Below are 15,206 nucleotides of genomic sequence, written 5' to 3'. Positions count from 1 at the left end.
GTACCTCTTCCGACAGCACAATAATCCCAGAACCAGATTACGTTTTATGATCTGTCTATCTATCTTTAGTTCGTCATGTACATGCATCATACCGCTCATTGAGGGCCATTTCCCGCGGGCGCTGGCACAGAGCCCCCTGCATGACCACCCTCCACTAGCTCATCCTTGTCCATCCGGGCAAAAGCCTTGTCGACTTCGTGCTCCCAGTTGCTGAACGCCACAATCGCCCATTCGGCAATCCCAACCAGGTACAGGGCAATGCACTGGCCGACCCAGAGTCCCGGAAGGCCCCAGCCATGGAAGGCGAGCCAGATGCCGAGGGGCAGGGCGCCGCAATAGTAGCTGACAATGTTAACGGCAGCGCCAATATGCTGCCTGCCCATGCCTCGTAGCGATCCGCCACAGCTGCCATTCAATCCATCGGCGATCTGGAACAGCGCCACATACGGCAAGACGTGGGCGGTAAGCTTGACCACCCGCTCGTCGTCGTTGAAGATCTTGGCAAAGACGTTCTTCGTGCCCATCAGGATGGCCAACACCACGGCTCCCATGAACATGCTCAGCCAGGCAGCCACGTTGGCCGATCGTGCTGCGCCTTTGGCATTGCGTGAACCAAGCATGTTGCCCACCCGTGCGCTGGCGGCGACGCCAATGCCAAAGGGGATTGTATTCATGACCTGGTCTGCTGTCATGATGACACTTTGAGACGCCAGAGGGATTTCTCCAAGTCGACCAGCCGCCAACGCAACAATCTCAAAAGCCCACCACTCGGTTCCCACATGAATGACCCCCAGGGCGGCCAATTTGGCAAAGACTCCCATGTTCTGGAGGCATCTCTTCGTCCAGCCGCCCCAGCATTCGCCGCCCGCGACAAACTTGGCATAGAGCACGAGACCCAGGAATGAAAGCCAGTAGCCGATGCCTGTTGCGAATGGCGCCGCAAAGATGCCCCAGCCGGCCACATAGACAAACAGGTAATTCAGTAACGCGCTGATTGGAGAGGTGATGAGGAGCACATAGGTGCCTGGGCGCATGATCTCTTGGGCCTGAAGATATTTCTTCATGGTCTCAAAGTAGATATACCCCAGTCCGCCCGGAATTAGACAGCTTAGAAATTTTGAACTGTCGCGCGATAACTGGTCGCTTTGGCCCAGAGCTCTAAAAACCGGTCCCGAACACAGCCACAGGATGGCGACCGGGACGTAGAACAGCGTCAGGACGATGAAGGCCCGCTGGAGCAAGATGCCCAGGTCATGCTTGTTCTTGCTTCCGGTGAAAGTGGAACTCGCCAGGGTATCCAAGGCAGTCGACCCTCCCATACCGATCAGCCACCCTGTACACATGGCGAACATGTAGGAGAAGGCAGCAGTGGAGAGATCTTGTGGCGATGCTCGGCCGACGATCAAGATCGATATGGTTTGCAGCGAGTTCTGTAGCGAGTAGGCCAAAATGACGGGCACAGAGCCTCGGAACAGGACCCAGAATTCGTGAAGAATGAGCTTCCGCCTCGGCGTCTCGTCCTCTGGGAGGATGTCAAGCAGCTCGCCTTCCTCCTGGCTGGATGCTTGCTCTTCATCGTGGCGCTTCTTGGGCAAAAGCCCCGTTTGCTCGTCAGGCTCTTCTCGTTGAATGTCCTCGCTCATCAATGCCACTGAACGCCGGCGGTCGTGATCCTCTTCTGCAGAGCCGTCTCGTGAGCTGGGATATTTCTGGGTGGCTGTATCAGGTCGAGACTTACCGGTGGAACTATATCTTCGCATGGCCTGTCAGCAACGCCGTATAATTTTCTTAGGGAGTACAAAAAATTAATTAACAATCTGACATGATTGTCCTCAAAAGAAAAGGACAGAAAACTCCGGACTTTGAAAGAATCAACAGAAGGTAGTTTATGGAACAGTACGAAAAGACATGTGGAAATGGAAATATCGGTTAGTCAATGTATCCATGAGACGCCCCATCCCAGATACCGATGTCTGGACGGATCGCTGCGTCCTTGGAGCTGGCAGGCATATAGCCAGATGCATTGGCGCCGGTCGGTTTGGGTCCTTCGAAATCTGATGTCAAATGGCAAAACGTAACGGAGAGACGCCTATCAACACCGAGAAAATGCAGTGAACCCTGGAATTGATGCAGCTGTGGACTGATTTGCGTCTTCGACAAAATCATTGCGTTATCCAATTGCCGCGACGCTTTGTTCTTCCCTTATCTTCAACCCATATCTGACTCCTTGCCGATTGGGAGAGCTGATGTCTGGGGACGGGGAGGGCGGAAGGCAACTTTTAACTAAGCCCTAATCATAATCTTTCCCGCCCTGTGGGTCTTGGCTGGTCTCACGGCTGAAGACAATGCTTTTCTGGAAGCCCATCCATGGCGTCGAAAGCGGTGTATGTATGTACGCCTGTGAGAAGGACGAGCGTTGGGTGGTGTGCGGTTGCGTCGACCTTGAGTCACTGTGAGCTGGACTTTGAAGCCTGAAAGAGCGATTCCACGGATGAATACCGCCTGGCAGTCGGGTCTCTAGAACTCCCTTCCGTGTAAATCATCAGATGCTGAGCATTAATTCAATCCAGGAGCATGTTCTTCGTCAGACATAAAGTCGGGTACCAGGTGTCTTGCCCACTGCTTGTTGGCAATGCTTGGAATGCCCCTGCGACAAGGCTGCGTGAACTGATCTCTGATTGGCTGAAACCCCACCTTAGTATAAAATGGCAGCCTTGTACACTGAATTCTCTTCCTCTTCATTCTGTTACCACTCAATGATACCTGCAAGATGGACAGAGGTGATATCCTGGATGTTTTGTCATCTGAGCCGGAGAACGAGCGTCCCCAGACTAGGGTCCTTCGCCGACAAGCTCACTCCATCATCTCTGACATCCCGTCCGATGTAGACCAAGAAGGTCTTCCAACAGCGCTCCTCGAGCTTCTTACACAGATCATCAAGCCGCTCTTTACCAACACGAAACACCCCCAGCTGACATCCACGGGCCGCAAATCTCTCGTTCCAGGACCGCCACCATCGATAGCAACATCGCGTTTCCTCTCACCGCTAGACGACGATGAGCAAGAAGCGATCCAGAAACCATGGAAGAGAACGCCCTTCACAGTACCCTTGCTGAAATACATCTTGCAAAGTTATGCACTTCTCCCCAAACCGGCGCAGAAATCTACCATAGAATCCCACTTCCACTTCCTCGTCCCACCTGTTCTCAACATGATCGACGACGCTTCGGCCCAGTACAAATCCGACGGTTGCCTTTTACTGCGCCTGCTTTGTACGACGTTAATCTCCGCCCAAAGCGACATGCTACGACGTACTGGATTGACGGACGTGTTCGTCGACGCGCTCAAGACGAATTTCCTGCTGCTGCCCACCTTGACCCCGGAGGAAGACAGCTTGCTGATCTTGAGGGAGCTCTACCCGGCCTACTTGGCGCTTGTGGATGCGAGGTTTGTCAACTTGCAAGTCGCCATGACCGAAGGGGTCGACATCTCCACGGGCAAGAAGACAGACGCCGGAGGAGCGACTTGGACCATAGGCGAGGACTTTACGCTCCGGGAAGCCCTGCTCACCAAGCTCTACAGACACGGCATCATGGCTTCGCTATCCCACCTGTCCTCCTCTACGAGTTCATTCTCAAACACAATCTCTGCCCCACTAACAACGTTCCTGCTCAAGCAGATCCCACCGGTATTTAGACGACTAAACATCCACGCCGTCAAGCATCTCCAGACCCTGCTACCGATGATGCGGGTGGCCTTGATGGACCCGTTCGTCCTCGCGGCGCCGGAGATGGCGCTTGCCTCGCTAAATGTTCTGGCGGTGGTGGTCCAACGGTGCTCAGAGCGGGTCCGGGATAAGTGGTGGCCGGAGATTCTGAGGGCTTGTGTGGCATGCTGGTGTAATTGTTTGGACGAAAAGGAAGGCGCGAATGAAGGGGCTGCGACGGCGTTGCAGGAGGTCATGGACAGAGCCAAGGGGGTGGTGGAGTTGTTGCAGGATGCACTGGGAGAGGAGGAGTGGGAAGATGTCAAGGCGAAATTGCTGCAAGAGGAGAAAGATTTGATCGGGCTGTTTGAGGATTAGAGGATCCTTTGGAGACATGCTCCCAAGAATCGCCATCGCAGAAGGGACGCATGATACGCAAAGGGAGCGTGCGGGCCGTCCGCAACAAACAAGACGGAAAAGGCACGTAGTGTCCTTCTGCCTCTCTCACAGCATCTTTTTACACGAGCAAACAGTACTGGAGCAATGAACCCATGTTCCACGAGAATGTCAATCTATCTGGGTATCACGAAGGGCAACACAAAGAATAAACGTTCGCACCAACACCTATGCCTCGCCGTCGAATTCCTACGCGTCGACAGCAACACATCAATAACGAACGAGCGCCGGCCTACCCGACGACCGGCCCATCAGCATTTCCCGCCACCTCATCGCCGACGACTGGCCTCTGTTTGAACAGACTCTTGCCCCTCAACCACTTCTTATACGCCTTGTACCGCTTCTTCCCACCGTCCTCCTCCATCACGGTCAGCGGATCCTCGACCTGCCCACTGGCCACATACTCGAAATACTCAGCAATGCTGGCTTCCGCTCTCTCTTCCATCGTCAAAGTCACGGCCCCGCTCTCGTCGTCGAAATGCCTGAGCACCTTGTGATCGGCCGGGTCCGAGGTAGTCTTTGACAGGTACTCGAGGTATTCGAGCGGCGCCGACGAGTAGTCTGTGTCGCTGGACACCACCAATGGGATGGTCGATGGGTGTGCGACGTAGTGCTGATACTCGTCCAACTGGCGGACCTGCGGGCTGAGCGAGTTTTCAATGAGGGACGTGAAGGCTTGAAGGGCAAGTTCGGCCTTTGTGGGCGGGCCCAGCAGAAGGGAGCTATTGGTCAGGTCGCTACTGGTGGTGGTCGGCAGTCTCGGTATCTTGGGCACAGAAGTTGACTGTACCTCAAAGGATGGCTCCTTGATTATCCCCGTGTATCTGCGGCCTCTCAGGGCGTTGTGAAGTTGATGCTGCGCGTCGAGCCAAGGCCCCAAGGTGCTAGGTTTCGGAGTCGGCTCAATTGCTGAAGGGGTGGCGGCCGAATCCAGACGTCCGTCGGCGGTGGAGGACACCATCGTCTCTCCTCCGACGGTGGATGCAGTTTCGTCCGACGGCGCAACTATCTTGACGCCCTTCCGGGTCCCCTGCCCTTTGTCGTGTCCTTCTCCGTCGCTGCTTTCGTTCGTCGTCCGCACCCTAAACGGGCTGAGGTCATATTTTCCGGCCGAGGTGGAGCTGATCGGGATGTATTGCAGGTTCGAGCGCATTTTGAAGGAGAACAGTTTACGGAATGACGAAATGGATATAGGTCGGTAGTATTCGACCCAGTAGTCGTCGAAGCACGCCAACGGTCGGTCGCGCAGCTCGCGCGGCCAAAGCGACGGTGGCATCTGCGGCGTTTGGAGGTACTCGTCCGTGTACCAATGGCGGTAGCTCGGTCTCCGTTTGCCAAACATGGAGCGCGGGTCGGAGTGGTGCAAGTAATAGTCCGTGGTGAGATCCCAAAGCATGGGCTGACCCTGGGAAAAGACATAGTTCCCCAGGAAGAGGTTGTACGCTTCCTGCCGTTGCGCGTCCATGAACGAGTTGTTGTAGTAGCGCTTGAAGCTCTCGACCATGTCGCGCGAATGGCTCGTCCACTGGTTGATCTTGCGGTACGTGGCCATGGTGTTGACCAGATGCGAGCCACCGTACTGTACGGCTATGGTGTCGCCGTGGTCGTGCCACATGTGAGTGAACAAGTTCACGGCATCCGAGTCGTACTCGACCGATGGGTGCTCAATCACCCCTAACGCTTGGAGTTGATAACCGAAGGCCTTCTTTGCGATGACAAATTGTGCCGCATTGGTCCGGTCGAGACAGTCGATGCAGTTGGTTCTCGCGACACCGGTTTGGAGCCGGAGGCCCGATTCCTCGTCGCTGCCGTTCTGGAAAAAGCCCGTCTTGGGGAGGATATCTTCGGCGATTGCCTCGAGACTGCCAATGACATCTTGATCTCTACTTTTCGATGCTCGACTCATATCCCAGGCGTGATACAGAATCTGCTTGTCCTTGGGTAGGAACTGGTTGAGGTAATTGACGGCCAGAGTATACTCTTTCAGAAGCTTGGACTCTCTTGGGGTGCGCTCGCGCGCCTTGATCAGGTTGAGCACGTAGATGGGCGTTCCGTACCGCTTGAAGAGATTGTCAAAGTGAAGAGCAGCGGCACTGAAGAAGGGGTCCACCACGTTAAGATGGATATCAGGTTTCGGCGAGACACCGGTACTGTCCTGAGTCCAATGTAATGGGATACTGCCACGATGCTGCACGTAGGAGGTATATTTGCTGTTCGCGAACAGCTCCGGGCCTGGGGCGTGGAATGAAGTGGTCAGCATTTCTGAAACAATCTGTTCGGTTTCGACGTCGTTTGCCACATATCCAAGGTCATTGGCACCCCGTTTCAGGAATCTGGCACCGGCGAAGAATCTCGACCGGCGGGCGATGATTGTCACGTAGACCACCCTGCCCCAATATACTGACAGTGCACTCTGGTCGACGTAGCCATGTACGACCGACAAGCACCAGTCGTACGGGTTCTTGAGAACCTCCTTGGCGGGCCCCAAGAGATGATGATTCCAGACAAACATGTCATTGTGGTCCGGTTTGTGAGGCTGCATCCGCCCTTCTTGGAGCGCTTGCCGTTCTCGCATGATGTTGTGCTGTAGCGTTCGAGTGACGTCGTACGAATAGCTAAAATAGAAGGACCTGGTGAGATCGAGATTGTTCAGGATACCGACAAACCGCGTCTCTTCGATGTGGCGATCTGACTTTGTACGCGAGGATGCCGCCGTTACCAAAGGCATGAGTTCCGTCTTGTCAATTTGATAGATGTAATGGCCACCAATCATGGCCACTTGACTCCTTTTCGTCACATACAACATGTAATACTGCGCTGTGAAGCGGATGAAACCCAGCAGGCCCCAGAAGCTGGTTTTGATCTTCAGCCCGCCGGTCGCTCGATTGCCCTCATCGATGGCATTGAGAATCTGCTGGGTCTCTTTCTTGGTGTAGACAATGTCATCTTCGGTAATGTTGAGCTCGCCAGGTTCTGACGTCCGATCGATCTTCAATATCCGGAATGCGGAATCCAACAGATCTGAACCAACAATGTAATAATAATTGGCGGTTTCGTGAAGGGTGAATTTGTGCATTTTGCTGACGCCTTCCTCTCCCACTTTGCTGACCAATGCGCCCTTATTGCGTTGGAGTGCCGTTGGAGAGGGACTCGCTGTGCGCTGAAAAGACTTGGACAGATCAAATTCGTCCTCATCGTCCTGATCCTCCTTCTGGCCCGGCGCCAAAGGCGGAGAATCTGGCGGGTTATTTGACAGTTTGGGATACTTCTGAGGGACTATCTTCTCCGTCTCGTTCTGATCGGACTTGTTGACTTCCAGGGCGCGAGGAGCGTGGTTGCCAATCTCGACTTCCTGCGAAGGCGGTTTGTGATCGGTGTCCTGCCCGTCTGTGCCATTGGCGGAAGCGTCTTCGGTTGTCTCTGCATTGTCGTCGCCAGATTTCACCAGGACCTGATTGGCGACGAACTCTTTAAAGGATTCCATCTTGGAATATCACGTCTCACGTTGCCTGGAGTGGCAACCAACAACACCTGTCCCTCCCCATCTGCGGACTCGCTTTCGAGGTTGATCAATATTGTGACGAGGAGCACGGAAGGTTCAACACGCCCAAGGCCATGATACTGGCGGTAATGATGCGGGCTTTAACACCTTAGAGGCTTGTGAGTTTATAGAAAAGAGATGTTTGATAGAACCTGGAGACCCCTGCCCTTGTGATGCAATGAATTCCATGTTTGGTTTAGACTCGCCAAGCATTCGAGGCCGAGGCTTATTTCGGGCTCGCGTCCTTGTGTATTGCTTCCCCCACGGCATGTACCCAACTTGGGGTGTTGCTCCTTTCCCAGCATTGTTATTTCTAACAATGTAGACAGACGTACTTGGAAGCTTGTGCTTCCTCACTACCTTGTTCTATAGTTGAAGCACTAGAATGGCTCCCACCACACCAGCACCCTTCTCCGAACCGCTTCTCCCCCAGCTCGACCTCCCCGCAAACCCATACTATACCGAGAAACACCACCGTCTCCGCGCCTTTGTCCGCAACTACGTCGACACAGCAATCGCACCCTATGCACAAGAATGGGAGATAGCAGGTCAAGTGCCTGACGACGTCCGTCGACGATACTGCCAGCTGGGGTTTGCGATCACCCACCCTGTCGTTGATCCAGCCGATGCGGGCGGTATTCAGCAGCCTGCTGGGATCCCATACGACGAATGGGATACCTGGTGCAGTGTCATTGTAGGTGACGAGTTCAATCGACTGGGTTGGTGCGGTCCAATATGGGGCTTGAATGGGGGCGGGAGTATCGGCCTTCCGCCAATCTCGAGGTATGGAACGAAAGAACAAAGACAAAGGTGGCTACCGAAAGCTGCCAGGGGGGAGATCAGGTTCTGTCTGGGGATTACGGAGCCGGACGGAGGAAGTGATGTGGCCAATATAAGGACGACTGCGGAGAGAAGAGGAAACATCTACATCGTGAACGGTAGCAAGAAATGGATCACCAATGGAATCTGGTGCGACTTCGTTACGGCTGCTGTGAGAACCGGTGGACCTGGCCATGGAGGTATCAGCCTGTTGGTTGTACCGCTGAAAGCCAAGGGCGTTACAACGAGACGAATGGAGAATCAAGGAGTCAACGCAAGCGGTATGTTATCCGACCTGTGTACCGGTATCTTGACCCTCTAACATTCCCAGGATCTACTTTTATCACTTTCGAAGATGTCGAAGTTCCAGTTGATAATCTCATCGGCCAAGAAAACAGGGGATTCCAACTGATCATGTCGAACTTCAATCCGGAGCGCTTATCTTTGGCCACCGCCGCACTCCGTCTCGCCCGAGTTTGCGCTCAAGATGCATACACTTATGCCTGTGAGCGCGAAACCTTTGGCAAGAAACTCATTGAACATGCTCCCATCAAGTCAAAGATTGCCTCTTTCGGGCTTCTAATTGAGCCCGCCCATGCATTCCTAGAGCAGCTGTGCTACATCATTGAAACGTCCCGCGTTACAGGGAAGGAGGTCAACGTTGGCGGCATGACTGCCTTGTTGAAGGTGATGAGCACGAGGTGCCTGGAGAAAGTCTGCCGAGAGGCTCAACAGATCATGGGCGGAGCTGGCTATTCCAAGACTGGGCGAGGTGCTCGGATCGAGCAGATCAGTCGGGATGTGCGTGTCCATGTCGTTGGCGGTGGTAGTGAAGAGATCATGCTTGACCTCGCTGTCCGTCAGGAGGCGAGGGATGTCAAGCTGAGAGCTGCTAGGCTTGCAGCGAGCTCAAAGCTATAAAAGAATAAAACTTTATCCAAGTAGGTTTGGTTCACCTTCAACCGAGCCCAAATTCTGATCTTTTGCCAGCGATCATTTCGATTGCTTCTTCCTTCGTTCCTTGTGGATTGTTGAACTGCCAGAGTGCGAGTTCATCGACGGCCTTCTTGAGCCAGGGGCCACCCTTGGGATCGCCCAATGCATGTTTGATCGCATTGCCCTTCAAAATTGGAGCGATAGCATACGCATCTTCGAGGTCCTGGTCGTGAACGTACGCCACAAACTTTTGGTATCGGTCCGCTGCGGTCGAGAAATCGTGCTCCACGATATCGCAGAGCAATGAGAAAAGCAAGTGCGACCTCCACGCCTCTTTGCACTGTCTCAGAACCATGCCCACGTCGCCTCGAGCCGCCTTCTCGTCGTTTACTATTTGCACTGCTTCGAGGATGGAGGGTCGCAGGTCGATGGCATCCTTCAGGACCTTGCTCATGCTATTGGTGGCCTTGATGCCTTCCCTGGACGCCTGATATGCTTTTGCGGATGATTTGTACCATGGCGTATACGCTGCGAGGAACCAGCTCAGAGCTTGGTCTTCCTTGGGTCTCAGGCTCAGGCAAATCGAGGACTTCTCGTCCAGGATCCGTCGCAGTCCGTCGTAGGCGGTGACCGCGTGACTAGCATCGACCGAGTCGTCGGTCGGCGATGTTGCCGGGTCGGCGAACACAGTGAAGTAGAGATCAAACTCGTTAACGTATCTCAACCCGGTATATGGATCCGGTCCAGCCATGATCTTGCCGATCTCCACTCCCACACGCTCTCTGCTTATCTTCAGGCGGAGGGCTTCGTGGATGGTTTTGTCCTTCATCGCCTCCTTCGCAGTCGCCTCGATCTCGTACTGAAGACGGCAGGCGAATCGGATGAGACGTAGAACCCGTAGCGGATCGTCCTTGAAGGTCTGGTACGGTGCAAGGGGCGTGCGCATGATCTTGTTCTTCATGTCCTCGAGCCCTCGGTGGGTAAAGTCCTCGACCGCTTGCGTGTCCAGGTTGTAGAAGAGGGCATTGACGGTGGCGTCTCGACGGAGGGCATCTTCTTCCGCGGTGCCGAATTCCATTTGAGGATGGCGACTTTGATGGTCGTAGACTTCTTTTCTGAGATTGACAAAGTCGACGTCGATCCCGAACATTCTCGTCGTGATGGTCTCCAGGTGCTTCGACTTGTCTGGGTTCGCGGCGATCTTGTGGATATCCTTCACCTGCGAGTTGAAGCCTTGTTTCGTGGCTTGCTCTTCGTACTTTGCGCCATGCTCCTTGATGAAGGTTTGTAGAGCTTGGCCAAACTCCCATCCGGTCATGGTACTCAGTGCCACGTCGATGTCGTGGCTTTGCACGCCGAGCAACTTATCCCGGACCCAGCCTCCCGTCCACCGCAGGACGAGACCCTTCATTCCAGGGACCGATTGCATCTCCTCGCGGCAGTCTAGCAGGCATTGCCGAAACAGCTTCTCGGCCGGTGTCAATGGGAGCTGTATGGTGGTCATCTTTGAGAAAGTCCTCGACTGAGAGATATTGCGGAATGGGTTTCGAAATCTCTTGACGCCTTTGAGGGCTCGTAAGGTCATACTATATACCCACGTCAAGAGTCTGATGTATCTCAGTCCGAGTAGCCGCGTTCCATTTCACTTGATAGTGTTCATCTCGCGAGCATAGCGTTATGAAGAGTGAAGACACATTTTCATCTCCAGCGTGAGTCACCGCAAGCGAAGGTGGTAAGGTCAAGCCTGAGGGACACAAATGTCACAAATTTGTTGTTTGTAGAATTCTCCAACACCCTTATGATTCGCGCTTGTGACTGCTTTCACGACATTGTTCCACGACCTGTTTGGTTTTGATGTGATTTTCATTAACAGGCAAAACATCAGCCTCGCCCGGTGTGTCACCAAGACGGAATATTGTTATGCCGCTCTCCGAAGTCGACCTCGGCCATTGTCGGCATTTGCGATTGATCAGTGCCAGTGCTGTGGTGCCATTCAAACCACAGTGAACTTGCACTGCTGCTGTTCTGCTCGATATAAAGCTCTGCAATACTGTCTCCCAGACTGTTTCATGCTTGTGTAATACTGGTCCTGCAGAGAACGCGAAAATGCTTGTGATTGGTCTCACAGGCTCGATCGCAACGGGCAAATCCACCTGCGCCCAGATCCTGTCCTCCCCGCCATACTCGCTACCTTTGGTTGACGCCGACTTACTTGCGCGAAAAGCAGTGGAACCGGGCACATGGGGGTACCGCCGCATAGTTGCCACGTTCGGACCCACGACACCAGACCTCCTCCTCCCGGCCTCGGATCCCCAGTGTGGTGGTAAAGAAGACGGGCCGAACGGGAAAGGGAGACCGCTGAACAGACCGGCGTTGGGGAGAAGAGTATTTGGCAATACAGAAGAGAGGATACGCGACCGGAAGAAGCTGAACGCCATCGTACACCCCGCGGTACGGCTTCTGATGGCGCGCGCGATGCTTTATTACTATTTCCGGGGTCACTGGGCGGTCCTGGTCGACGTGCCCTTGTTGTTTGAGTCCGGCCTCGACATCTTCTGCAGCACGGTCGTTGTCGTCGCCGTCTCTGATCCGGCCATCCAGATGCAACGGCTTCGAGAACGAGACCCGCATCTGTCGCCCGAGGACGCTGAGAACAGGGTCAAGAGCCAGGTCGATGTCCGGGAGAAAGCTGCTCGGTGTGAACGTCGAAACAACGGCAAGGCCGATGCGGGGAAGGGCTATGTGCTCTACAATGACGGCAGTAAGGAGGATCTCAAGCTTCAGATCGCAGACGCCATGGCGAAAATCAAGTCCAAAAGCCCGAGGTGGTGGAGTCTACTGCTTCTTGTTTGTCCGCCTCTCATGGCCACGGTCGCTTCCTGGGAAGTATTCTGGAGCTGGTATGCACGACGGAAGACGATTAAGGAGAGAGGCGAGGAAATGGCCAAACCAAAATAAAATGATCAGACCTTGAACAACAGTGCTACTCTACATTTGTATACGATCTCTAGCCCGGTAAGCGGCCCATCATAAAACGACTGGGAACTAATAATACCTTTGAAGAACTTTCCAAGAGCTTTATAAATATCGCTATGGCCTTCTCCTCCCTCCCTCTTACCCTTCCCCTTCTGAAGAGGTGAAGTTCAAGAAACCAAAAAAAAGTTCATGGCCCCACCGCGATCTGATCTTACCTTCTCCCCTCCCCCAACAACCGGATCCTTGTCCCGGGGTTACCGCAGCTGCTCCCTCGCCCTTCTCCCAAGAGGGAAGGGTTGGTATGAGCTATGCCACAGTACCTGCCGGATCCAGTTGTTGGTTTTGTTGTTGTTGTCGTTCACACACCCACAATTCACATATTGATATATGTGATGTGAGTGTGTGAGAGATACCTTGTCTGAAAGGACGAGCAACATATGGCCCGAGACCTTCTGCTACCACCCCTTGTGGGGTTTTTGGGCAACAGCGAGGCGCATATGTTATTTTTGCTTCGTCTTTCAAGACAAGGAAGGGGGGAGAAGGCCCCGCCCACCAAACCCGATGTGTTTTTGAGCCATGAAACTTTTTGTTGTGACGAAAAGTCCCATATATCCCGGACTCGAAGTGGTAGACTGTGTGAAGGTCTCGATTGTTCGCAAGTTGCCCACTCCTTTCTAATTGGGTGTATATGTTGACAAGACTTCAGCGATTCAAGATGATAAGGGTGATTTTTTTACGACTGGCAGACTTGGCGAGGGTGGTGTGGTAGGAGGAAATCACTCTGGAGTCTGGTGGTGAAGCATCGCAAGGGATGAGGCGGCGCGAGGCTGTGGCCGAACTCGATCCGACTCTCTCCAATACGGCGCTATTTGGTTTGCACGCCTACACAAACCCATTCGAGGGCGCCGGGCACATATATCGCTGTGCTTAACAACCAGGTATCCAGCTGAGATTATGGAAACGGCGTTACATCACTCGAGTATCATGTCACAACACAGAGGTGCAGTCCATAACCGGAGTTGGAACTCCTCTACAAGTTCTACCTTTTCTCACTGGGTTATTTCAGCAGATGGGGGTGAAAGACGCAAGTGTGCAGTGTTTTATGGATTACATTGGCTTGCATGGTGCGAAACAGATTATCAGAACTCCTACTGAGGTGGTTTCCACCCCATCTCGGTTGCTCGCCCCTGCCATCGTTTCTTCTCCGCTTCAATGGTTACCAGCTTCTTCTCCAGCTCTCTTATCTTGTCAAGCTTGTTTTGACGATGTTTTCGAGAGTTCATCGTATTACGAATTCGCTGAGCTCCCTTCTTGTCGGCCATGTCGACGAAATGAATTTGTGGACCGTATTTCGCCTTCGGGCCGGCCAGGACCTTGGACGCCAGATGTGTGTCGCTTGCATTAGATGGAGTGTAAACAGTCGACTTTGGCGTTTGCATTGGGTTGGTCAAGTTGGATATCCCGCAAAAAGCTGTATCAGATGTGACGGGAGACGGCTTGGAGCTAAGATTTTCTGGGCTCGATATTGACATTGAGGTGCATCCCGAGATAAATTGGCTGCTGGGTGCTCCTGGGCATGGTATATCTCCCGGGAAAGAAACAGCAAAAGGATTGGCGAAGAAGCTCTCTGGAAAACTCAGAGCCACGCTGCCAAACGGCTCAGCTGTATCTTCCCCGGGAGGGGCCACGTCCTCCGGTTGAGAAGGACCCTCGCGCATTCGGTGTGCGGCCTCCTCGAGTATCCGATATGTGTCATCATCGCGGCAGGCGTCGCGGATGCAGTCATCAGAGATGTCGAGGTTGTCCCAGCCTAGCGCCGAAGAGCTGTCATTATGGCCGACGGGACAATCGTAGTATTGTGATTGAACAGTTCGCTGGCCATCATTGATAGCCAGAGGATAGGACCGTAGGTAAAGATTCTGTGAAACCGAAGACTCCCACTCGGGCCATTGATGGTTCTTATGGCGGGAAGAGGGAGCTGAAGTGACGGGTTGGCTGGGCAGTAAAGGTAGCAGCCATGGTGAACAACTGTCCAAAGTGACCTCCGGTCAGGACAGGTGGAAGAGAGAGAGAGGTGCCTTGCTTCGTTTGCCTAGTTACAAGGCAGAGGGGGAAGGGGTGTGGGAAGGAAAGAGAGGAGAAGAAAGAGGGAAGTGGGATAAGAGCATTGAAAAACCACTTTGAGCCCGTCGTCGTCCGGGGCGGATGAATCTATGCCAAATGCAGTAACTGGGACGGTGTTTTGGTCTGACGGCATGAAACTCAAAGTATCGCCGAGATTATACCACAATGTCCTGTCAGACAGCGACGCTTTTCTGTTCCAGCGGCAATGACTCACTCACGTTACAACGAAGAATGCTGCGCCTCGCTCTGTCCGACCAAATAGTGTAACCTCCTCCAACCGAACGAGACGGAAGACCGAGAGGTCGAGTCTCGAAGCCATTCCCCTTTCGATCGTTGCACGAGCATGGGAGTCTGTGCCGGAAGAAGCATCAGCAGATTGTTGCTACCTTCTCTACTCGCCCTCTCCACAGTATCAAATTGCCAGACTCTGCCAGATACCACAAACGTCCTGAGGCACGGGATCGAGATGTCGCCGTCGGTCTTCGATTGTTCTCACCACTTGCCTGAATAGGACCACAGCAACAACACTGATGGAGACGTTGTATAGACAGACACTTCGTCCTCAACATGAGTATCGTCTTTAAAACGAGACGGTACTCCATCCTGCTGTTGGAAGAGTTCTCTGTGAACAATCCAGCAGCAGTGATG

General features: G+C 53.5%; 7 protein-coding genes across 7 annotated transcripts; 3 read left to right on the top strand and 4 right to left on the bottom strand.

Moving 5' to 3' along the window:
• Positions 1–95: 95 nt before the first annotated feature.
• On the bottom strand, positions 96–1,760 carry Z520_01854 (uncharacterized protein; the record flags this gene model as incomplete). Its single annotated transcript, XM_016772368.1, has 1 exon — positions 96–1,760. The coding sequence occupies one exon, from the start codon at positions 1,758–1,760 to the stop codon at positions 96–98; it is 1,665 nt and encodes a 554-aa protein (XP_016635838.1).
• A 1,010-nt stretch (positions 1,761–2,770) lies between these two features.
• On the top strand, positions 2,771–4,084 carry Z520_01853 (uncharacterized protein; the record flags this gene model as incomplete). Its single annotated transcript, XM_016772367.1, has 1 exon — positions 2,771–4,084. The coding sequence occupies one exon, from the start codon at positions 2,771–2,773 to the stop codon at positions 4,082–4,084; it is 1,314 nt and encodes a 437-aa protein (XP_016635837.1).
• A 310-nt stretch (positions 4,085–4,394) lies between these two features.
• On the bottom strand, positions 4,395–7,646 carry Z520_01852 (uncharacterized protein; the record flags this gene model as incomplete). Its single annotated transcript, XM_016772366.1, has 1 exon — positions 4,395–7,646. The coding sequence occupies one exon, from the start codon at positions 7,644–7,646 to the stop codon at positions 4,395–4,397; it is 3,252 nt and encodes a 1,083-aa protein (XP_016635836.1).
• A 442-nt stretch (positions 7,647–8,088) lies between these two features.
• Positions 8,089–9,443, top strand: Z520_01851 (uncharacterized protein; the record flags this gene model as incomplete). Its single annotated transcript, XM_016772365.1, has 2 exons — positions 8,089–8,803; positions 8,854–9,443. 2 exons carry the CDS (start codon positions 8,089–8,091, stop codon positions 9,441–9,443), a joined length of 1,305 nt encoding a protein of 434 aa, XP_016635835.1.
• A 37-nt stretch (positions 9,444–9,480) lies between these two features.
• On the bottom strand, positions 9,481–10,962 carry Z520_01850 (uncharacterized protein; the record flags this gene model as incomplete). Its single annotated transcript, XM_016772364.1, has 1 exon — positions 9,481–10,962. One exon carries the CDS (start codon positions 10,960–10,962, stop codon positions 9,481–9,483), a length of 1,482 nt encoding a protein of 493 aa, XP_016635834.1.
• Positions 10,963–11,564: 602 nt separating this feature from the next.
• Z520_01849 (uncharacterized protein) lies at positions 11,565–12,416 on the top strand (the record flags this gene model as incomplete). The annotated part of the gene is made up of 1 exon (XM_016772363.1): positions 11,565–12,416. One exon carries the CDS (start codon positions 11,565–11,567, stop codon positions 12,414–12,416), a length of 852 nt encoding a protein of 283 aa, XP_016635833.1.
• A 1,166-nt stretch (positions 12,417–13,582) lies between these two features.
• On the bottom strand, positions 13,583–13,966 carry Z520_01848 (uncharacterized protein; the record flags this gene model as incomplete). Its single annotated transcript, XM_016772362.1, has 1 exon — positions 13,583–13,966. The coding sequence occupies one exon, from the start codon at positions 13,964–13,966 to the stop codon at positions 13,583–13,585; it is 384 nt and encodes a 127-aa protein (XP_016635832.1).
• Positions 13,967–15,206: the final 1,240 nt, after the last annotated feature.

The sequence above is a fragment of the Fonsecaea multimorphosa genome, assembly GCF_000836435.1.
Source record: "Fonsecaea multimorphosa CBS 102226 unplaced genomic scaffold supercont1.3, whole genome shotgun sequence".
NCBI classification, from domain to species: Eukaryota; Fungi; Ascomycota; class Eurotiomycetes; order Chaetothyriales; family Herpotrichiellaceae; genus Fonsecaea; species Fonsecaea multimorphosa.
This window is presented reverse-complemented; position numbering and strand designations above follow the sequence as displayed.